Here is a 24,637-nt window from a genome sequence, read left to right on the forward strand (position 1 = left end):
ATGTTCCTTCCCCCCAAGTTGCATGCCCCTGAAGTCAATGTGTTGTTTTGTGATACGCGGCAAAAACATTAAGTTTCGACTTTGTTTCAGTATGTGTCTGCTTTTAATCCGTGCGAAACGCTTGATGTTTTCAAGCTGATTGATTTTAATTTGAAACAGGGTAATTCCTTTCTGTAGAATGTGGCTTAAAACAAGAGAAAGAGCCAAAAGCCACTTGTAAAATTTGTATTGAATAAATAATCGGCTTGGAAATCTTCCCTGTTTGAATGTGCTGTTAATTTGTTGTTTGCTATCCTGAAAGTGTAAAAATATGTGGCCGATTAATCAAAGGAAGATTTTTCAGACACAAAAGTGCAATTTTTCAATTTTTGTAGCATGAAAAATACATGAAACAATTTTAAAAAGCTTTGAAATTGCTTTTATAATAGCTATTATGTAAAACATCGAGTTTTTTCTCAGCCTTTTGCCATGAAGGTACACAGAATATTTATCAGGTTGAAGTGTTGGAAACAAATTGCATTGATGTGATTAGGTTCTTGACAGTTGGATTATTTTCATTATTTGTAGTTTTTTTCTCTCTCAGTTTCTACTTATTACTCACAAAAACAAAACTCGTGAAAAAACCGTCATTTAATTTACAGCTTAATGGATTTCCGACATTATCGGTACATTGCAGCATCGAAGAATTAGGCTTAATTTCAAATCCCCTCAAGCAAATTGCATATGAACTAGTTTTAAGAATGCCATAAATACTTTTGCTCTCTGTTAACAATGTTTTCTCTCTCTCCGAAAATGTTTTCCTTTGAACTGGGAAAATAATAAGAGGATGGCTTTGTTGGAAGTGGAGCACGTCTACAACAGAAATATTAGCTGACATAACAAGATGTGCTATGCTAGAAACTTATAGTACTGTTGATAATGACCCACAAGGCTTCTCTGTATAAACAATATCAGAAGACTTTGCACATCAGGTCAGATAAAAATAGCAGATTATATATGTTCTAAATTCTTTTCCAGTGCACCATAAAGGCATACAATGGCTGAGCCATTTTTCTGTTGCCAGATTTCGACTCCCAAACCAGCAGTTGGTTGTTGTCGAGGGAGAGAGAAATGAATGAAATTTTTTTATCATTACACTACATTAGCTTTTAGATTCCTCATATTTGTCCTGAGTCCTAAACGCCTTCGCGGTGTGGGTATAATACGAGACTGTAATTGCCTTTATTAAGGCAAAACAGCCTGATTAAGAAGACTAATACAAGACTTCAACAAATACAGATGTGTGATGAAATGACAGGATAATTATCTTGTGAGGCAAAACTCCATACTTATGTGGTCAGCAATGTTTTCTGGGTATTGGCATTCTCCGATTGGAATTTCCAAGTAATCTTCTTGCCAATCTTTCAGCCATATTAGAAGTAATTGTGAAAGCTTATAGGGTTTCATCAGGGCTGTAGCGATTTTGGATTTTGTCCTGCATTGCTTCATAGCATACAAATGAAGCCTGACAAAAAATAAGTATTTTTCTCCAAGAGTCTCATTTCTGGTTTCAGCATTGATTGAGAACTTAAGTGCCATTAATGACATGATTACAAACATGCCATTTAAAAAAATAAAAAAACCAAAATGAAACAAAACAAACCACATTTTATAGGCTTTTAAGAAGTCAGTTTCCCTCATTATGCAGTGTTTCCATTTAATTTTGAAAGAACAATTTCTACCCATGAAGAGTTGAGACTTAGGATGCAGTGCACACTGGGATAGCTCATTAATACTTGTCTTCCTGCAGCAGACATCTTGGTTGGAAACCCAGCCGATTGTTACATCTCAATATTGGGACTGTAATCTCTCTCCTCCATCATCAGTATAGAGAGGCATCAATACTCAATACATCATTCGGGGGAGCAATTACCGCATTTCTAGTCAGATAACACCTAGCTTGTTGCCAAACACTGGCGACTCCTGAATTCAATTTTCTTCAACATTGCAAGTTGTTTTTTTTTCTTAGGAAGAAAACACAAAAAAAGTTAACAGAAGCCTTAATCAGTTTCCAGCAATTTAATGTGTGAAAATTTTGTTGCTAAAAGGATTTTTAATTTGATTACTGTCAGATGCAATAAGGGAGAGGGGGATATCTTCCTGAATGAAACAAGAAGGTTCCCAAGATTACAGTTGGTAACCTTTTTGAAAAAAAAAATTGTTTGAATATGACCAATTTTTAAATCAATTTTTGTTAAGTTAAGGCATTGAACATTGGATCCTTTAATTTCAAGATGATGACATGAATGATGATTTACATGTATGAAAAATTGGACTCTGCATGGTTAATTGGAACCAACAGGGCCTAATGACCCATCAGTGATTGATATATGAGGCTGGCGCTGCACAGAACATGTCAGGACTAATTGGACTGAATGTCCAGAGATAATTTTCTTCACACTCAAATTTGTCAAAATTTGATATGGACAATACACCTCTAAGGAATGGGGGGACTTCCTGACTTGGCTGACAGATATATGATTCATTAGGTCTGTAACTACAGACTGAGCCCAATGATAACCCCAGACAAGTTTGTCAGCAAACCTCCCTATAACATGACCACTGGCATATTGGCTGCCTGGGGGGAATTTGACCAAGAGAAAAAATTATGATTTATTACATTGGTGTGATTTGATAGCATACAAAGACACAAACTTGGGTATTACTGGCAAAAAGAGCTTGTTCATTATGAGATAAAGATGTGACTGATAAAAGCAAAGAGCGTAGCAACTTGGGTATTAGTGTTAAAGAGGTTTATTTTTCTCTCCATCTAGATCTTTGTTCTAGTTCACAGCAGTTCCATCATGTTTTAACTTTGTGATAGTATTCCTGCAGTGTTGACTAAATAGCATTTGCAAACAATTCCTATCTTTTACATCCAACCACTTCTGGAACGATAACAATCTTGTAAATATTTAGATGTAGACCTATATACACACACTGGAGACATGATAATCGTCAAGGGAAGTCTTTGTCACTGCCCCCCTGGACAGCTGGAGGGGCAGACAGACTGCCCGCCTCACCAGGAGGGCCAGAAAATTGGCAGGAAGGAGATGGCCCTCAAAAGTGATGTTTGGCACCTTTTGCATTTCATATAAAGATTGGATGGGCTCTAATTGTTTGTTTATGCCTGCTCATCATCACCTAAGGTGACTGGCAACAAGCAAAGAATCTTGGTGTCAAGACCTGGGTGACCCTCGCTTGATGTATACCAGAGTTGGCAATGACTTCCCTGCCCTTCTGCTCTGCACACAAGTGTTTTCCCCTAGTGTAATTTGGATGTTTATGTTCATTTAATATTCTTGTTTAGATGTCGTAAAAATGAGAGGTTGAAAAGGGTATCTATAGTGTCCAGCTAATGGTAGTATAATGAGAGATAAACCTCAGCCAAGGTGATAACCTTTTAGCTGATAGGGATCTGTCCATTGTGTGGACATTGATACCCTATTGTACCTGGTCTGCTGCTTAACTGAGCTGCAAATTGAGGAAATCTGTAATATCCTTTTGATGAATGTTAAAGCATTTCCTTGGTAAAATTGCCCCAGATTTAGTGGAACAGATAGCCATCAATTATACATACAACAAGGGCAGGGCTATAACTCTCTAGCTATGGGTCTATGAAAATAAATATTGATATAGGACAGGGCTTGTTCTGCCCAAATAACCTGCAGACCCTCTACATAAACAATCAGTCTATGTACATACACATAATTATAAACATTGGTCAAGCTGAATCTGATAAAGACTGCTGTGTCAATGAATGTATAAATGCATTAATTTCTCCATGCAGCCAAGTGTCTGCTAGAAAAACATATTTACTCAGTCATAGTCATCTATGATAGCAGTTTTACATCCATTTTGCCATGTGTCTTCTTTAGTCTGCAGTACATTACTCAGTTTTTCTAAATATCTGTAGGTTTGTATGAGTCTATAATGAATTGATAATGTGAAATGACAAATGACAAAAGAAATAAAATTAAAAATTGGGTTGACACTTTGCAATCCCACTTCAAAGGAGGGTCTTAATGACCTAGTAATGAAATGGAGATAATTTCTACAGAATATGCAAATTGTAAAGAGAATCTTATTTGGCCTCTGCAATTAATCCATCTGTCTCTTCCTTTCCAAGCCGAGGCAGCATTCACAAGTCCAGGACTAATCTAAGAGTCCATCTGATGAGTGCACACAAGCAGAATCTATAAAACAAACTTTCCCTTATCTTTGCCACTCAGCAATGCCATAAATAAACATTTTTCGAAATCATTGTATTTGGCCATCTTGTCTCATCTCTAAGAGCATAAACCTGTTTGGGTTGGACTAGCTTTCTGGGGGAAAAAAGCAGAATATTGTATCAATAGTTCGCTTTTATTGATCTCTGTCTTGTTGGACATCCTGGAGTAATGAGGAAATTATAGGAATATTTCAATAGGTATTGATTGTTTGGGGAAGAAGAACGAAGAAAACTGCAGAGTTTGCTCTGGTTCTGAAGTGTCCCTTGTTAAAACAGTCAAAGTGACCAAATGATGGAACAAGAGGTCATCAGATGTTGTTGTGCTCCCAAGTGTCCCAGGCCAGTCCATGTTCAAAGGGATTTGTCCCACCATAAGAGCCTAATGGGTATTGTCCATTATGTCATGCAGTTTCCCTTTAGATTGGCTCTTCAAGCTGACAGATGATTCACATTTGGAACAACTGGTCATGGCTTTCTAATGCAGATTACTCTGTATTCAATCAATAATTAATCAGGATAGAGTTAAAAGAGGTCGAGAAAAAGGTGAATTGCATTTGACAATATTGAATCTCGCTATTGGGTATTTACCTAAAGAAGCAGGAGATCTAGCATCAAAGGGGGAAAAAGAAAATCTCTGCACTTCTACCTATATAGTTTATGATGAATGAGTTAAAGAGTAGAAACATGTTAAAACTGGTTTCAAAGGCTTATTCAGGGGGTGCTGTATTTTGGAGGGACTTCAGTTTGATATGATGTGTCAGAAATATTGGGAAGACATGAAGCAGACCCGGCCATTTTCTTCCTATGGTTAATTTATTAACACAGTAATAAGCACCTTCCTATGACACACTATCTTTACAGCAGTGAGTTCATGATTTTAATTGGTCATAAAGTTTTATTTAGTTCTGCTGGCACCAATCACACCAGATGTTACAGATGTATTATGGATAGTAAATATTGTTTCTATACTACCCAGCATTGCAAGCTTTTGATCTTAATATAAAGCTTTCCAAACCAAATTTGTCACTCAAAAATCTACAAAGAAGCAAGATTTATTGACTATTTCTTTTGGTGGAACAACATTTCAAAATTAAATAATGGAAATTTAGCCTCACACTTTTGCTCAGAGAATATTTTCCGTTTTGATATTGCTAAAAATATTTAATATAGTTTTACACCTTCCCTCAACAAACTTTTCCAAAAAATGAAAATATATTAAAGAAGGGTTGGTGAAAATCACATATTTTAATGGGTCAAAATTAACATCAGACCCCACCTTTTTCTTTTTATTTTTGTCGATACTTGTGACTGATCAGCACCCAATTCGTAAAAAGTTTGATATAAGAAAAATTTTTATTGCCTATTAAGTTTTTTAATACCCCAAATATGTTATTTTTTAGTGCAATAAGGTCACACAATAATTTACGCGCATTAATTTGCAAGATTTGTTCATTGATAAATATTATTCAAACTATTTTACGTAAAATAAGATTATATTTGCTTACATCTAATCAAATATAATAAGGGTTAAAGTAATTGACCAAAGAAATGAAATTTAAGTGCAAAAAGGTCAACTTAAATGTACCGTAGATCAGTAGGATGCACACTGACCCCCTATTTTCTTTGCGAAGTTACACTTTATGAGTACTTGTCCAAAATATACTTCTCAAAAAATCCTTGATATAACAAATTTCAGGAGTGACTTACCTTAATATAAAGCTTTCCAAACCAAATTTGTCACTTTGACAACAAGTCCATCAAGATAGATGGGGTTGGTGTATTAATGGGTCAGGGAGGGGGTTGTATTGTGGTCGATGGGAGGAAGAAAATTGTTTTAAAGTCCAGCAACATGACCACAGGGCTTGTAATTATACCATAGATCCATATTAGTGTCCTTCCTATCTCATTTAAATGGCTGAAATATGGTGATGCCATGCCACAAGTTCAGAGAAAACCTACAAATGGATTCCATAGATTTTGTTTTCAGAGGAAGATTAGGTTTGGCTCATGGACATATCAATTTAGTGTTTGGAATAAAAAAAAAAAACCTAATAGCCATTCATTTGAAGCTGGAGTGCATGTAAATTTTTTCTCTCCTCCCAGGCATTTTATCACTTCTATGGTGAGACTGGTAGGTGCCGCTTTGACAAGGTTCTAATCCCAGTAATTTCTGCAAGATTGCTAATGCACAGAATTGATCCTGATTGTGTCTAGATCTTCATTATGTGTCTTAATGTAAAAGCTTGATGTGCACTGGGTGAGAGTTGCTCTAGGTGCCAACGGAAAATTGTATAAATCTCCGCGCTTAAGTATGGCTAAATAACCATGCTTTCATATCGATTTAACTCAAATACTGTACCAAATACTAGAGATTATTTGTATTTATGATCTGAATGTGGTTTTAAAAAGTGTGTTCTTTGAAACATATTGAGATAGAACTTTGAATTAAAGAAAATGATGTAGTATGCAATGCACATTTAACAATTATAGAGATTATATTGTCTTTTCTAGGTGCCTCGCCAAATGACCAAAACTCTTACCCACGAATATCGGAACACCCTCAAAATGGTTACTTATCGAAGGACAACCCCGCCACTTTGAACTGTCAAGCGGACGGCAACCCCCCACCCACCATCACTTGGTACCACAATGGGGAAAAAGTGGCTACCATTGTGGAAGACCCCTTCTCACAAAAGATGCTGATTGAGGGGGGCAAGCTCTTCTTTCTGAGGGTCATTCACCAGAAAGACAAGTCCGATGCCGGCGTGTACTACTGCAATGCTACCAACAGGCTGGGGAGCGCCATCTCTAGAAATGCCACCCTCAAAATTGCGGGTAAGGAAGGTTTGAAAACATGAAGTAATAAAATAGCATTTTTCAGGGGTGGGGAGTGTAGTTTTTACAGAGGGAGAGTACTCATGATGAGTAGATTGTAAAAAAAAAATAATAATAATTTGGGGGGAGGGGATAAAAAACTGAAAACTTCAATGTTGTTTATTAATTTTTAACAGCCTTCAATGATAAAAAAGCTTGGCAAATGTTATGTTGTTAATTGTTAGCTATCTGCAACATGTTTGGGAGTTTCCGATATATTTAGAAAAAAGTTTCAAATTGATGTGAGCAAAATTAGCGGATTAGCAGTAAAAAGTGACATTTGTAAATGCACGATGGAGATTCATGACCCACTTATCCAGTTAAAAATAAATGGCTACTGGCTTTTAGTGATAAAACTTGTTTTTGTAATGGCTTCAAAGCACCTTGTTTTCTTTTATGCTGATACGCATGCAGATGGTAAAGGCCCGAATCTCCCAGGCTAAGCTGCAAAAAAGAAATAAAAAGAAATTACTTTATCATTGTTTTATTTGTACATGCATGGAAGGTATTTGTGAAGTGATAATATTTTCAACCAAAGTGAAAAAAAAATGGCTGTCTCACAGTACACGTTTTGATAGATTAGGTTTTGAAAATTCATATCCACAAGCGTTGTCGAATAAATATGCTGTATCTCTTTCAAAGCCACCCCTTTTCACTTTTTCGATTTAAATGAATTTAAATGGTTTGAGAGCAATTTAATGGTATTTCCATAAATAGGCGAAAAATAGATGGGATTTGTCGGAGTGTGCTACGCAGGATGAAAGAGAACATGCAGTCAGTTATGTAGATAGAAGGACAGATAACATTGAAGTCGTCTCTTGTAGCCAGCAGTTGCATAATGATATCGTTTCATTGTCCAATTTATTGGAAATTATACCTTTATGGGGGTGAGAAGAATTCTAAAGTTTGGCTGCTTGTTATGGAAATTGAGACTAGGGCATGAAGTTTTATAAGTTTTTGATGGGAAAAGTTTGTAATTTTATGGAGTGTCAAAATGTTTTGTAGTTTTTCTTTTGTATAAAAGATTGAGGTAATAAAAATTCTCAATAAATTCAAACCACTGCATCAAAAGGGGCTTTGCAAAGGAATGATGATATGCCAGTCTCTGACTTAAGTTGTTTTATCATTTTTCCCGATGTGCTGCAGATTTATTTTCCCAGCTGCATGTGAAATGATTTGAATATCTTATCATGACACAACAGGTGCACATCTATAAAGATCATTTTCAATAATTGTTTCATATTGATATCTTAGACAACAGAAGGATATCAAGATGCTGCTTTAAAAACTTTTTTGTGTTAAAAATTTGAGATGCTTGTGATTTTCATGTCTCATGAAATTCCAACATTGTCTGTTGTATGAACTGAATAGGTAGACATGGGAAAAATTGATCATCTGCTCTCAAATGAACCTCTCTTTAAGGTCAAGATCTAGTAAATAACTTGAAACTACTTTTTGGTGCTAGATCCATTGTGACGTCATAATCAATTTCAACTTTCTTTTTCCCGTACTTTACGGCTTTAGCAGAATTATGTAGAAAATAGGGTATTTTCATGACATTCAAGTTGAAATCATATGAAAAGTAAACTGGATACCTATATTAAATTTGATATTGATTTAAAGAAGAGGCCATGAACATATAATTATCGTTTTCTGAGATACTGTAGGCAATCTATATACATTTCCTTTGTCGAATATGAGAAAAACTCCTATATTCATGATTGGTTTTCTTAATTTTTCATTGAAAATGACATTTTAAAATACAGTTTTTCATCTTTTTTTATCTACAAATTATGCCCCGAAACACCTTATTTGACTAAGCTAAAGTTGTAAAGCATCAATAAAGGAATTTATTTCTCAAGTCTGATAAATCTGTAGGCACCTTTCATTTACTAGATCTTGACCTTAAATAGCAAAAATTCCAGAAACACAATCTATAGTTTTTCCAAAGTGCTTCTTTTAAACACCGTAAATTTAGAATAGAGATGAAGCTGTTTTTGTCGAATAAAATAAAAAGATGTCAAAGTCATGTTGGAATCTCTTACAATAAATTTCTGTTTCTTGTAGTTCTAAGAGACGATTTCCTCCAGTCGCCATCCAATCAGAGCGTGTCCATCGGTGACAAGGCTATTTTTAGCTGCCGCCCCCCACGAGGAGAACCAGAACCTAAAGTCCTGTGGATGAAAGGGAGGAAGTTCCTGACAGACAGCAATAGGATCCAAATTCTGGAAAACGGAGACCTGATCATCTCTCAAGTCACGTTAAATGATGCCGATAATTACAAATGTATCGCCACAAATACAGCCGGAGAAAAAGAAAGTGCCCCAGCCAGACTTACAGTTTTGGGTAACATATTGTTTGCAAATCAGTTCTTTTTTAATGTTTTGATCATTGTATAAACTTGAAATTTAATATTGCAAGTAGAGTTTTGAATAAAAAAAAGTATTGAAGGTGAATTGAAATAATGTAAAGTTTGAATGATTACTTAAAATTAGTTGATAAGCATGAAAAAGCATATATGACAAAAGCAGTATTATAATTCAAATTTAATTCACAGAGAAACCTAGTTTCCGGAAAGCTCCAGTGGACCAGATCACCATGGAAGGAAAGGCAGTGCATTTTCCCTGTGAGGTGGTGGGGGATCAGCCTATAGCAGTGGAATGGAGGAAGGAAAATGGGGCCCTGAAGTTTGGGAGGGTCAGGGTTCTCAATGACAACACCCTCAGAATAGAAAAGGCTGAGGCAGAAGATGCTGGGCTCTATGTGTGTATGGCATCTAATTCTGTAGGAACAGCTGAGGCGGTGGCTAGACTCACTGTCCAGTGTAAGTTATAGGGGGAGGCAAAACTATAAATAAATGGATTCATTCCAATGGTCATGTTTTCAGTATTGAACATTGTCATCAGATATAGAACTGTTACACATTGCAATGTCAAGAGTTTTGCCAAAGACAAAATTTTTATATTAATTACCTCCCTTTTTCAAAAATATTTCTGGATAGAATTTGTTTTAAGTTTGAGTGCCTTTCTGATGAAATAAACTATCTAGAATCAACATCATTCAAATGAAAAAAAGTAATGGACTCAAATATGCCTGGATTTTGTCAAACTTTTCCTGAGGAATTTAGTTCAGATATATAGCACTTAGTGACATGCATCATTTTTCTTTGCTGCACATGAAAAATGATGTGTATTAGACATAATAGGGGACTTCCTTGAGAAGCAAATCTTGAGTTTTATTTATAGAAGATTCCCGTGGTGGATTTGTTATACTGAGTGTTACACTGTTGTGATTTGTCTAGGCAATATCGGTTTTTATCTGGTCAATGATTATGTAAAAGTTTATGATGTCAGCATTTTCAGCAAAAGGCAAGATTATCTATTGCGATTGTGTTCCAAAGAGAGACTTGTAGAAGTTAATAATTCGCTAAAGATGAATGAAGGAATTGATAAGAACTTTGACTGAGCATTATATTTCTTGTTCTAGACGTTCTGAACACTTTTATCATTTTTAATCAGTATTTAAAAGACAGTAAACATATATTTTCACAGATTATGACCCAAATCATATAAATTATATTACATTGTACCTAAACTTTGAGTATCAAATGTGAAATTTATGTAGTATTTTTTATACAATAAATCAGACTGTTGATTTAGACTTGATATTGTCTAGATATGATTTTCATATCAAAAATAAAAAAAAAAGATAGATATCTTGAAACTTTCAAGTTTCGGTTCTTTACCCTATTTCATTGGCCCTGACCCTATTCATATACATGTACTCAATAACTCAAGAAATGATCTTTCAAGCAAGATGTTTAAAACATGTAGAAATGTTGTTATACTGGTAATCATTTCAGAATGTTTATATGGTATCACCGTATGTGTATCAGTTTTAAAATTTGTAATATCATCAAATGACTACCGTGTACTTAATAGCATGTTGTTTAGTAGGTGAGATCTGATATTGAAATGGATATTTCTCTGTTTTACAGATATGCCATCGTTTGACGTGAGACCCCACGACCAGGTGGTGGGCGTACGGCGCACCGTCACCATGCACTGTTCCGTCACCGGCATCCCACAACCCACCATTATATGGAGCAAAACGTCCAACAAGCCCTCGGGGGAAAAGGTAACTATATATCTCCCTCCAGCATCGCTGCAGACTAGAGTACTGTTAGGTTTCCTATAATGCGCAATGATTGCGGAGTGCTTCTTGCACTTAAAACACATTTATTCATTATTGTCTGGCTATTGAGTGGATAGATCCCAATTTGCATTAATTTCTTGGTTTTATACCATGTAGTCTGAAGTACGAGGTATTTGTTGGATTGTATAGGCGGTCATTTTGAGGACAGAGAACTTGGAAAGTCGAGTTTAATGCTAATGCAATAGATGGGTATGAATTTTATGGTGGTTTTGAGAAGATGGAAAAACATCATTACAGGGAAAATGGTACCATTGTTGTCATTATTGACATTGATATATGATTCAGCAAGGTTGCAGCCTTCATACCATTCAAAGTAATTCAAGCTTTCAAGAGTCTTTATGGTGTTTTTCTCTATATCTCTTTGAACAAATTGCAATTCTAGAACAGTAGTTTAATTTCCATGGCCTTGACAGTTAAGGATTTAACCTTAAGTCAATGGCTCAAGAGAATCGGAAAGCCCTTTATCAATTTTGCCAATCAATGAAAAAGCTACATCAGATAGGCTTTTCTACAGTCGGTGCTCTTGCATCAAGTGGCTTTACTGTTAACGTGATGGGCATTCTCTTGCAATCATTAATGTATAGGTCTTAATGTTAGGGATGGAATACAAATGTGAGCTCAGTGGCTACCAAATTGATGTTGAAAATCCCCCAAGTTAAAGGCAACAGATTTTTAGATGTACATGTTATTACAGTTTGGAGGTTGTACGTGTTAAAGGGTATTTGTCAAGGTAGAAAAAAAATCTAATTCTTTAGCTTCTTGTTAGAGTCATACAAAATTCACATCCCTGCCATTTCATCACTGTCTTTTTGACCTAGGCAATAAAAAATTCATATTTCAGCCAAGAATCATTAAGTGCATTGACATGATTGATAAATTGCATTAGATTTGGGCTTTTCTTCATAGTCCGGCTCTTTCTGAAGACAAGAGATTATGATATTGTTCTGAGCGTAGGAATTCTGGCCCTCCGCAGTGGTAAGCCATCAATCCATTAGACAGGAATCCTATAAGCACTCGCAATTGGAGCCGAGTTAAAAAGGAGATTAAATATTTCATATGAAAAGAATAGTATACCTCCCCATAGTTCATAATTTTGTCATTAACTTTTTCAGGTTTGTTATTTGAACACTGATCCGATCCTTTTACAGGGTTGTTAATAGCGGCATTTTGCATAAGTGTATTTCTGGCCAGCTTAATCATTCATGAATGCTATTCTGTATTGAATAAAAGAATCGGAATTTAATTGTGGTAGATAATATGATTTTTACAAATGATTTTCAATCCATTCTTTTGCGGATAACAGCAGTGCATTAGGAATTTAAGGTTTTATGCAAATTTTCTCAAAAAAATTATGTTTTTATCCTTAGAATTATGGATTTCTATGATTGCAGTGGAATATAATTGGATCTTGTATAAAATATGATTAATGGCATCTAATTCTGTGTCCATGAAAAATGGGTCCACACTTGTTGGTCAGTTTGTGATTAGTTGACCTCTTGTTCAAGGGTCAGCCTCTTTTTGGCAGTAAGAGCTATAGTTTTGTCTGATTAGAGACCACAACCAACAGTTTTGTTTTCTGTAGTGGCAGAAGGGATCACTTGCAATATCACGATAAAAACTGTTCACCAAATTGATTTTCTATTTTATAGATGGCCATATTAGTGACTCACTCATCCTGGGTTTTGTTATTCATTTGAAGTCGTGAATAAAAGGGTCTACCGAGTCAGAATTGAGAAATCTTGCACCTAAAATCTTTCGCAATTAATTTTTGATGTAATTTACTTTATATTTATTGCATGCTATTGCATTTAGTAAAAAGGTTTAATAGGCTTTTCATTATCTGAAAACAGTGATCCGCTAATTGAAATAACGGTGCTACTTAGAATAGGGACTTTATGTAATCCGTATATGAGAATTGGGAATAAAGAAAAACTTCTTTATGCGAGAACAGGGAATAAAGAATGAATTATTTATATGCAGAAAAATTCAAGAGAATTTCTTTTTTTCAATTTCTAGACTCTATTATTCCAAAACACTGCATCAGGAAGATTTTCAGTGGCCTCAGACGGTACTTTGAGAATCGAGCGAGTACAACTCGGGGACACTGGTCAGTACGAGTGTGAGGCCATCAATGGACTTGGGTCGGCCAAAGCTTCGGCAAGGCTCGATGTCAAAGGTAATGGATAAGTACAAGCAAAAATAAAAAAAGACTTGCAGGCTAATAAAACTGAGAAAAATAAAATTAGAATTTGATCAAATAAAGAAAAAAACTTGATAAATGGTTTGGGTTTTCTCTGTACTTGTGAACTTCTGTTTTCAGAATCTGACCCACTTCTGTTTTCAGTAAATGACACAAGGCCACCCCCTATCATAAGAATTGGCCCCCAGAGCCAGAATTTACCCACAGGAGAAGTGGGGTTCCTCCACTGTGAGGCGTATGGAGACCCAAAGCCCAAAATATGGTGGCTAAAGGATGGTAGACCAATCACTGCTAATTCCAGAATCATTGCTCTCAGCTCTGGGACTCTTCAGATTTCAGGTAACAATAGAAGCAGGTTATGATTTAGACAAAAAATCCAGGGTAAATTGAAAAGCATTTCCTTTTCCTTGATTTTCCTTTTGACAAAAAGCATAAGAAATGTACACCATTTTATAGTTTATTGAATTGATGATAGAAAGAAAAATGGTTATCCTTTTTTACAGATCTTCAAGAGTCAGATTCAGGGAATTACACATGTAAGGCATCAAGTGAGACTGGGGAAACATCACAGTCAGCCACATTACTGCAGCGATTTAAATACCCCAAAATACAATAGGTCGTAACTGACCAATACCTGCAAAACTTAACTGAGGTTCAATAAGGTAACAAAAGTATAGAGGTCCAGTAAAGGGTAAATAAAATAAAAACCATAAACATAAGTCAAAAGTAAGGAAAAAAACAGATCACATCATATGAAAATTTCATATATTTGTAATAAAACAGAAAGATATGACAATTCTTGCTCATTTTCAGAGTCTAACAAGAATGTGACATTCCATCGTACCCAGGATGTGAAGACCTTTCCTGGTCCACCATCCAAACCAACTGTCGTAGAGGTCCTGTCCAATTCCATCAAACTGTCATGGCAACCTAACAGTAACCATGGAGACTCGCCTGTTTATGCCTACATTGTAGAATACTTCAGTCATGAAACCTCAGAGGTAAAATCTAGAAGTCTTCAGATTAAATAAGGTTGTGTTTTGAAAGCTACAGGGATGATAATGGTGTGATTTTACATTGAATACTTTTTTCATCTTTTCAGGGCTGGGTTGTGGCATCCGATTCTGTTCCACCTACAACAACTTCTGTCCAGCCTACATCTTACACTGTGACTAACCTAAAACCAGATACAACCTATGTATTCCTGGTGCGAGCCAGAAATTCTCATGGAGTCGGGGTACCAAGTGAACTGTCGGATCCTGTAAGCACACGAAGTAAGTAGAAAACTACCTTTAGGAATTAAAACATTTTATGTCCAGCACAACCAGTAAATACCCAGGTTTTCTTTCATTTGACACATTATTCTGAAGTTAAGCAATTCCACACCATATAAATGATATTATTTGTGTTTTTCAGCTGTATCAGACAAATCTCGGAATACCCAGTTGACCAGGAAACAGATTGAGAATAGTCTGCAGGGCATCGTGGTGGAACTCACTGCAGTGGAACCACTTCCAGCTGCTGTGGAAGTCAGGTGGAAGGTAGGTACCCATTCATATAATAGTGGAGAAAAGGTGGATGAGTGGCAATCAGTGGTTGAAATATAATTTTATAGAAAAATGCACTGAGATGCTATGTGGCCTGTCACACTTAGATTCCATTGGAGTTTTCATGGGTTGAAACTTAAATGATAGGCCCATATCACAAGTATAAATTAAAAAATTTCTATTTAGAAATTTTAAACTCTTGTCATAAAATGACATAAACATTACATTGTAGGTTCATAAGATGATGGATATCATTGACAAGTTTGTGATCGAATACAGAGAAATAAGAGACCTAAAAACAGGTGACATGGGCAGGATGAACTCGGTGACAGTCAGTCGTACCTCACTATCCTACACCATACAGAACCTACAAAGTCACAAGTGGTAAGATTAATATGCATCTGTACAGTGTAAATAAGTAATCTAAATATTCAGGAACAAATCATCTTATGTGTACAATTCATGTCACTCTTTCTCTGGTCAGGAATTTTCATATGCTGAATTGATCAAGAAAATTAGATGTAATAATTAATCAAGTTTTGTGATTGTGTTTTTTTTTGTTTTTTTTTTTTGCATACATTGTATGGCAGTCATCATAATAAAAATGTTAATGCTATGCCCATTGGCGAGAGAAATTCTCCTGGGTTAACAGAAAATTTAGAAATCTGCCATTGGTATTTGTAATTAATGACTGTATATGCATACAATTCAACAAGCTGGGTTCTCAAATTTCTCCAAAGTGATCTGGTAAAAGCTTTTAATGATGATTGAAACGTAACTTTACTTATGACACATACAATGTTAATTGCATAGGTTTAATTATTGACACAAAATGATATACCACAGTTAGATAGAGATGTTTAAAGTGTTAAAGCATTGAAATGTAAGTGAGTACAAATGTTTGACTTTATTGTTGTTTAGGTACAGTATCTGTATCAAGGCCTACAGCCAGGACATAGCCACTCAGTGTAGCCAGCCCATGAAAGTCCAGCCCACAGAACCCAGGAGGGGGGTCAAGTTCCCTCCCCAGCATGTCACGGCCCCCTCCCACGTGGTCATACATAAAACTGATGACACCAGCATCTCCATGCAGTGGCTTCCTCCAAATGATGTCACACATTCCAACATCAAGTCATATGAGGTAAATACATTAATGCTGAAAATCATAAGTAACAATTATTTGCGATAAATTTAATTAATGATTTGTCAGAATAAAATTCATCCACAAGTATTTTCACGGCCTAGAATATTGGTTTACAAATATGAAATATTTTCCATATAAAAGAAGAAATTTACAATATTTTCTTCAGTTTCATCAACCAAAGAAACATCAACTTCCTTTCTTGATGTGAATTTTAAAAATTTGAAAAAGGCATATTTCTTGATATTAAAAATATAATTTTGTTGTAGATATCCTGCCTAAGTAAAGAGAACAAGCACAACTGCAGTAGAAGTATACCGGCCAATCACACGAGCTATGTGTTGGAGAACCTGAAAGCTGACCAGACATACACGGTCAAGATAGCTGCTAGGACCATCAGCGGGCTGGGATCCTGGAGCAAGGAATATATCATTGGTAAATATCCCCAACATTGAAATTTCAGAAGTAGAAAACTTTATTTTAGGTATGCTTAAAATTTCATTACATAGAGTGTAAAATTAGGTTTTTGAAACTGAAAATTTTATTTCTATCAGTGAAGCAAAGGCTAGAATTGTTTGGTTTATTGTAGCAAGTAATTGACGTAAAGACTGCTTAAGAGTTTTGAATTTGAGGTTGACTTTAAAACAGTCTTTATTGATTTAAGGTCAACATTTTTCTATTTACTTAAACTGGTGCTAATGCTGCTGATCCAACCTGAGTGGAAATTAAGTTTGAAAGGCCAATATTGCACAAAGGAATAATTTCGTGCAAAATGTTGCCTGCAATACACATGAAATGTCCTCTTTTTATGTAATGGATAGCATAAAACACTTCAACTAATGTCTCAAATGACAATTTCTTCAACTGATGTGATGCAATCACTCATTAAAATGCACTGCATTCCCAGAATATTTCCAATTGCAGAAGAAAATTAAATGCATTGCTTTATTAATGTCATGCTATATATTTCCTCCAATCGTGGAAAAATTTGAAGGCATCTAAGGCATAAATTGAGACTGACAAGAGCATTGCCATTGTTCTTTTGAAATATGAAGACCTAAATGGTTACGCTACGTGATTGATGGCAGGAATTAGATAACTATTGCAAATTGAGTCTTAATCTGTGAGACTTAAGAGGGCCTGTCACCTGATCCCTGAACCCTCTCAGTCTAGCGGGAGACTGGTTCCTTTCAAATAATAAAAACAAGATTTTACGAGCCCAGCTGAGTGGCACACCTAAAAAATTTGCTCATTTCCAAGTGACAAAAAATTTGAAGTATTGGATCTTAAAAGGTGATGGGGCAAGGTTGGCTGTCACTTTGAGCACTTGTCCTCCATATTTGGAGAGAAAGACACTCTTGCTCTTGGCTCAAGTGACTCATTTACAGTGATAAAATTGCATTTTAGGAGCTCATAATCTTGCTAGTTCAAGCAATCGGACAGAATTCAACGCAATTTTTTTAATGGCGGAAATTAGCTTTTCGTGGCTGTAATTTCATTAGTGATTAGGCTAACTTTTTTAGAGAAACGTTTATTTCCTATCCCTTTCATCAGCGTTATATGTAGAAAATAAAATGCATTTTGTCCATTAAAACTGCATCGTAAAGAGAAATTCCCATATGGTCGAAGGGTTTCTAACAATGTGAAAAAATGTTCCTCACACAGAAGTTAAGTGTCTTGAATCCTTATTTTAAAAAAAGGAATCCAATCAAAGCATAACAGTCTAAACAGTTAACTAAAACATTGTCACATGAATTGGCTTTTGAAGTTTTTTGCCTCCATCCAAGCTGAAATGAAGCATTTTATTTCCCTTGATGCATCGCTCAAATTAATGAGTTTTCCATACAATAGATTGATTACTTTTATAACTCTATCAGAACTTAATGAAAATTTATTTATTGCGAAATTTCATTGGTCTGTCGTTAAATGCTGGAAAGACATAACGGTCTCGCCAATTTTCAAATGGCATTGTAAGGAGACGTTCAATGTAGCAAATAATATGGAGAAAGATATGAAACAATATTTTCACTTCCACTGACAGAAGAGTGATACTGTGATCTGTCAAGTGCAACATAGATAAATTCCTTCTTATTGTTTTCTAGCTCTCTGGCCATTTATCGATAAACAGTTATCATTGCAATGAAGCAATAGAAAATGGCAGTCAAGCAAAATTGAATCTTCTTGTATCATAACCACAATTAAAGACAATCTCTTTAGAAATGTGGGATATTTTATATGCTTTGGCGAGCTTTCAAAATGAAAATTTAACTTGTCCTTTGTTGCGAAGCAGTCATCTGCAAGACAATGGCAGTTGCACGAGACACATGGGGGTAGTTGAATTTAGCGACATGATTGTATCTTGTGCTGCTCATGTTGAAGCCAGTCTCCAACGGTGACAAACTTTAGCACTGGGGGACTCTTTGAGCCTATTGGTAGAACCTCTGCTAATAACTGGATATTTCGATTACAGAATGATAAATATGTTATGGTAATTCTCAATTTTGTGATTTGATCTGTCTAATTAGAAAGCAAGTGTGACATTAATCAAGCTAGAGGGAACCAACTTTCCTGGCTACTGGGGGAAAAAAGTTGATTTTTTAGACTGATAATAGTCTGTCTTTGTATTGACAGATTAATCCCTGTATTTTTTTTTTTCCCCTTGCTTCTATGCTTGATTATTTCAAGACGTAAGCTTGTGACTAATATCAAATAAGGTGATGAGTAATTCAGCATACACTGCTTTGAGTACAGTACAGTTTGAACTTTCCAGAATCTGACTATCCTGACACCATTTTGAACAGCTGACCTTAAATTCACTGTGACTGTGTTGAAAAAATTCATTTTTCCAAAAAAAAAAAAAATGTATGGAAATTCAACAAAGTATGAGAGAGATTGGAAACTAAAATTAAGTTTAAAAAGGGAAAATTGAAATAAAATTTAATTAATAAATTTTTGTTTGTAGGACCCGAGAAGGAGAGCCTGATGAAGCAGCCCTGGTTCATTGGACTCCTGATCAGTATTATTGGGGTCACACTGTGGTTCGCGCTGTGCATCTTTGTGGTGTGGCTGTGTAGAAAGAGGAAAGCCATGAAGAAACAGAAAATGCAGGAAATGTACAGTGGTAAGGCTATTGAAGTGTATATATTTATTCTTTTCTAAAACTTTGATTTCATATAGTTTGCTAGATTTATGAATATACCGTGAAGACTCAAATTTCTGTATTTGTAGAATGTTTATCTAATGACTTGAAGAATTTTACATTTCTTAAAATTGTGTATGTTTGTACTGCTTTGACACTATTTTGTATCTTTGTATTACTAAATAATTTCTAATGTGACAAAGTTATCTCCCTTCCCAGCCCCATCTTTTGGAAATTTGCATGTTGTATAAAATTACTTTCTTTTGTATTATAGTTCCCAACTATGCAAAATCTGATGACAGCAATAGAAACAGCTTTAATTATTATGCTAAATATGGATACAGCCAAAAAGATGCGCAGAATCGAGCAGGAGGTAAACAAAAAAAATTGTTTATATTCCTGTTATTCTGCCACACACAAAAAAACAGTTTCTCTTAGGGAGAAATGCTTGAATAATTACTATACCATGCACTCTCTTTATTTTGCTAGGTATGACTCAGATGGCCCCCGAGTTTGCTCAGCTGTTGGAACAGAAGGACATGGAAATGCAGCAGGGACAGGGGCCCAGTGTGTACAACGTGCCGCAGATGAAGACTTTTTATCAGAAGAAGGATCCTGTGGCTCCGTATGCCACCACCACCCTGATCAACGCCGGGAACGCGGTGGGCGGGCACTCCATGCAGGATCACATGTTCCGCCCCATCACTCAGCACAGTCAACAGAGTGGGTCAGGGGACTCAGGGTGCTGTAAGCACGAGTGTAGCGGCGACTCTAACACTAGCCATTCTAACACTGGTCAGTATCAACTTAGGAAATTGGGTCTGACTTCATATATGTACTGTGTTTTTGGCCCATTATTCTTCTTAATTTGTTACATTGCAAAGAACCTTCGTACAAGGTTTTTTTCATGCATTAATATTCTCTATTCTCATCAGTTTCTTTTGCATTTTTATGATGGCTGAAACAATAGACTTTGGCAATGACTCTAGAAATGCTTTTTTGGGCTATTTATTTTGAAATCTTGAAAGCAGACAATGGATTCTGTGTGCTACTCAAATTTTTGCCTGTCACTGTGCAATCTTCAGGAATTTTTTTGGCCTATTTGTTTCCAAACTCTGAAAGCTGGATTAATGCCCAACACAAAGGGTTCCCATTATGCCACACTGCAAAAAAATATGATTGCTTGCATTATTATAACAGAAGCAATGATGAGAGCTGGTAATTAGTTATAGCAGCTAAATAGATTTGTTGTCTGGGTCCATTAATTACAGGTCGTGGTATTTTGTTTTAAGGAAATGTGCTTCTCACTGTCAGAATCAGTGTGAAGTTTTATCAACCTTTCCAAACTCGTTTTATTTGATGAAAGAAGTATATCAATTATGTAACAGCTGCTCTGATTGGTCTGATAAATTAACTTTGCATCTGGATCTTGTAAACATCAGTAGCAATAAAATTCTTCTGTTATCAGTGGAGATATACTATTGAAAAATCTTGGAAGAAAGTAATATAAGATGATATGCTTTATTCGGATAACTTCCAAAAATAGAAGTTTTTCTAATTTTTTGTGTTTATTTTCCCTTTAGGAGTTCCTGTGGATCATGCAGATGCTATGCAGAGTCCAACCAGTGACAGTGGAAGTCACACAACAGATGAAAATGGATTTCTGCTGAAGAAAGGAAAAAAGCCACTCAAACAGATCACACAACCCAAACAGGCCATGGTGAACTGGGCAGAATTCCTCCCCCCTCCCCCCGAACATCCCCCACCCCCAAGTGAAATGAACATGTCTCAACATTCATCTGGAAATTCCTCTACATCCCAGCAATACGCCGAGATCAATTGTCTGAACCGTGAAATGGGGGCACGGAGCCCCATGTCTCCTATGTCTAAAATCTCCTCCTGCTCTTGTCCTGTCCCCCACAATGCGACCCCCGTGTCAGGGTGGAACATGCCCGCCTACTCTGATACAGGCTGTGTCAGGTGTTGTTCCCCTAAGTACTTTGAAAATGTGCATTACCCACCCAATCAGTATAATATGGTTCAAAGAACTCAGTCCCCCAGAGGGCAAGAGTGGAATAACTGCCCCCGGGGGCATGACACTTGGGGTCAGCGGACAATAGCCTGCATGAATGCTTCGCGGGGCACTCCAACAGACTTCAAGTGTCGGACATGTCACAGTGATCCAGAGCAAGGGGGCCCCATGCCACAACTTCAGAACTATAAGATTGTGCCACACTGTGAAAATGACTATCAGTTCTTACACGAGTCGGAGCAAGGGCCGTCTAGTTCATACAACATGCCTCCTAGCTACCCAGGACTTTATAATGTACATGGAGATGGAGGGCAGTGCATGGACCATCCCTGTCAGTCCAGTATGGCAGAGCCCTGCTCTCCTGTGTATCATAATAATAAGTAAGTCTCTGAAAAGAACAAAAATTAAAATCAATTTATGTCGATTTGAATATGAGCATTATTTTCAGTTTTTAATGTTACATGTTTACAGAACTTTATGATAATTAAATTTCTTTCTAATTACTAGAATGGATGGCCACCACATGAACATAGGAGTGGATGGTTACCATAGAAATGCTGACTCGCCTGTCTCGGACAATGGTCCTGATTACGCTGGTGAGTCCACTGAGTTGGAGACGGAGGATGAGAACTCTCCCAGAAAGGAGGGAGAAAAGGAGGGGCAGGAGGAGGCTGGTAACATGTCAGGTATTGGGCAGATTTGAGTGTGATGATAAAGTACATGGTTTGCATCATCTGCTTAAAAAACATTGCTTTACGGAACTATCACACTTGGTCCAAAAGTTAAATTTTTTGCTCTTGTCAGAATACATTTATGAAAATTGAAAATTCGAAACTTCTGCATAAGTATTATCAAGATGATGCAAACGGGCTCATGTGTGTGTCAGTGATTTTTGCTTGCCAGAGCAGAAAACATCATGTATGCTGGAATATGCTTAGCTTTTATGATGACAGGAATGTTTTTTTTCAAACTTCAAAAATTCAACTTAATTATGTTTGATAAAGGAACAAGTTCAGAAAAGTCTTTCATCACTTATGAACTTTAATAACGATGCAATATTTTGAATTTACAAAATCTTATGTTCCTGTCTTGTATTGAGCACTTCATGCATGCTTAGCTTAGCATATACCAAACTGTCACACATGATTGATGTAGCTATAGCTACACTGAGTTAGCTATAGCTATGTAGCTAGGAAGGCTTGTTGTGTAAGCTTATTTTTCTGCCCAACACAGAACCGGACATGTTACTGCTGCTTCTGCCTCTGAGAGCCTCATTCTAAATTTGATTAGTGTCATGTGATATATTGCTTGCTGCAGCTGCGCAAAGATGATGCATGATATGAATTATTAGACCACAACAGTATTACTGATTTATTATGTAGATGATTAACTTAGAATATACATGTACAAATTATGATCACATGTTGGAACGGTTGCTTATGACATATGATGCTTAGAATATATAGTATTTAGACTGGATATAGGTACTCTTTATTGCTATAGCTCATTCTTAAGTACATACAATATTCTACTCTCTAATACTTTTGCTTCATCTTGAGCATCTTATCTAGTTCTTTTCTGGAAAAGAAAAATGTCTAGGAGTTGCTTCCAAAGCCTTGCTTTCTAACACAAAATCTGAAAATACTAGCAATCTTTGCGGTGATTGGTGCATTTTGAAGAGAGTTTTGTTTAATGCCAGATTTTCCTGAAATGAAAGCTTTATCAGAAATTTGAGGTTACAAATTGCACATTTTTCCCCCCTAGGCGTAGAGACTTGGCCCAGTTACACAGATCAGTGCAACACGGAGGACAGTAGCGATCATTCCAGTTGTCATAGTGACAGTGACGAAGCATTCCTAAATGAGGCTGACTTTGCTGAGACTGTCGCCAAAGCGGCAGAAATGTCGGGGCTAACAGTGGTGGGGTCCACTGTGTCTGATCCAAACGCAGACAAGCAAGGTGTGAAATAAAATCCTAGCAACTTCCTGTACTGTCATTACCTATCACTGAATTAGAATTCATTTCATTAGTTCAGGTTGTCTGGCATGTTACAAAATTGTAGAAATATTATCTTGGATTTGGGTCGAATGTTAAAATTTAGGTACAATGTATTTATCAGTTAGTATGTTAGTACTGTATTATTGTAAGATAGTGTACAACAGTGAAAACGGTGCTTTTATATGAATGGCTGCAATAAAGAGTACTGTACCCAAGCTATACAATTAAAGATGGGAGTACTAGATGACTAATTATTTATAATCTCTGTAGTTGTGAAGAAACAGAGGCGACACTATAGACCCCGCCCCACCAGCCCATACAGCACTGATAGCAACTTTAGCGAAGTCGTACGCAAACCATATCCCAAGTCACAACGAAAGAAACAACTCATGGACCAAGGTAGGCCATCATTGGATGTTAGAAATGGAGTGTTAGTATTTCTTGATTGTAGATTCTGAATTATTTGAAATTCAATATAATATTTTAGATGTAATTTTTTGATTTTTCAGGAAAGTGGCCCAACAAGAAAGACTCTCCTTCTGGATCAACTGCCTCACAGAGTCAGTCAAAATATTCTCAACATGGTGAGCTCAATTAACTAATTAGAATAATTATATGATACAGAAGTAAAGGAATACACAAATAGAATACATCATTAATCAATAGACTTGCCCAGCACTTTGTAACACAAATCCTCTTCACTTATAGATGGTAGTATACAAATTATATGTGAAATTACATGAATTTGAAAATATTCTTCTCTGCTCCTGGGTATTGAATTAACTAACTAAGTGCTTTGTTATGATGAGCAAGAGTGGTTCTACCAAAATTGTGATGGCCCCAGGGTCAGCTGGTGTAGGGGGGGGGGGGGGGCTCTTTAGATTATATGCAGTGAAAATACATGAATTCTTTGAAAATCTTCTTCTCTGCTTCTGGGTATTAAATAAACAAAATAAGTGCATAGTTATGATGAGCAAGAGTGCCTCTTCCAAAATTGTGAATTTTAGCCCCATGGCTAGTGATGGGTGGGGCTTCATACAACAAACCTAACTTCCCCAACGCTGTCCCACAAAAAGCATGCCGACCCAAATTCCAACCTCAACTCTCTGTTAATAAGTCTGAGGATTCTAAAGATGAGGGGCAAGATAGTGGAATAAACGTAGAACCCGCTTCTAAAGAGGGACTACGTAAGTTCTCATCCTCACATTCTATGACATGCAG

The 24,637-nt window shown here is 36.3% G+C and overlaps 1 protein-coding gene across 1 annotated transcript in view; it reads left to right on the forward strand.

The window, feature by feature from the left end:
• The window catches only part of LOC134245637 (roundabout homolog 1-like), a 71,664-nt gene that overhangs the window by 45,247 nt on the left and 1,780 nt on the right, over window positions 1-24,637 (forward strand). Inside the window, exons 4-26 of the mRNA XM_062727908.1 lie at window positions 6,782-7,105; window positions 9,212-9,490; window positions 9,702-9,968; window positions 11,142-11,281; window positions 13,376-13,535; window positions 13,704-13,898; window positions 14,063-14,147; window positions 14,212-14,221; window positions 14,375-14,560; window positions 14,662-14,833; window positions 14,976-15,100; window positions 15,339-15,490; window positions 16,028-16,247; window positions 16,517-16,682; window positions 19,210-19,368; window positions 19,661-19,759; window positions 19,876-20,181; window positions 20,970-21,798; window positions 21,926-22,104; window positions 23,183-23,377; window positions 23,687-23,815; window positions 23,926-24,000; window positions 24,436-24,603. Of these exons, the coding sequence (XP_062583892.1) occupies window positions 6,782-7,105; window positions 9,212-9,490; window positions 9,702-9,968; window positions 11,142-11,281; window positions 13,376-13,535; window positions 13,704-13,898; window positions 14,063-14,147; window positions 14,212-14,221; window positions 14,375-14,560; window positions 14,662-14,833; window positions 14,976-15,100; window positions 15,339-15,490; window positions 16,028-16,247; window positions 16,517-16,682; window positions 19,210-19,368; window positions 19,661-19,759; window positions 19,876-20,181; window positions 20,970-21,798; window positions 21,926-22,104; window positions 23,183-23,377; window positions 23,687-23,815; window positions 23,926-24,000; window positions 24,436-24,603 (4,620 nt within the window). The remainder of the gene's footprint in view (window positions 1-6,781; window positions 7,106-9,211; window positions 9,491-9,701; window positions 9,969-11,141; window positions 11,282-13,375; window positions 13,536-13,703; window positions 13,899-14,062; window positions 14,148-14,211; window positions 14,222-14,374; window positions 14,561-14,661; window positions 14,834-14,975; window positions 15,101-15,338; window positions 15,491-16,027; window positions 16,248-16,516; window positions 16,683-19,209; window positions 19,369-19,660; window positions 19,760-19,875; window positions 20,182-20,969; window positions 21,799-21,925; window positions 22,105-23,182; window positions 23,378-23,686; window positions 23,816-23,925; window positions 24,001-24,435; window positions 24,604-24,637) is intronic.

The sequence above is a fragment of the Saccostrea cucullata genome, unplaced genomic scaffold (assembly GCF_032062105.1).
Source record: "Saccostrea cucullata isolate Sc308-1 unplaced genomic scaffold, CSIRO_AGI_Scuc_v1 ctg181, whole genome shotgun sequence".
In the NCBI taxonomy this organism is placed as follows: Eukaryota; Metazoa; Mollusca; class Bivalvia; order Ostreida; family Ostreidae; genus Saccostrea; species Saccostrea cuccullata.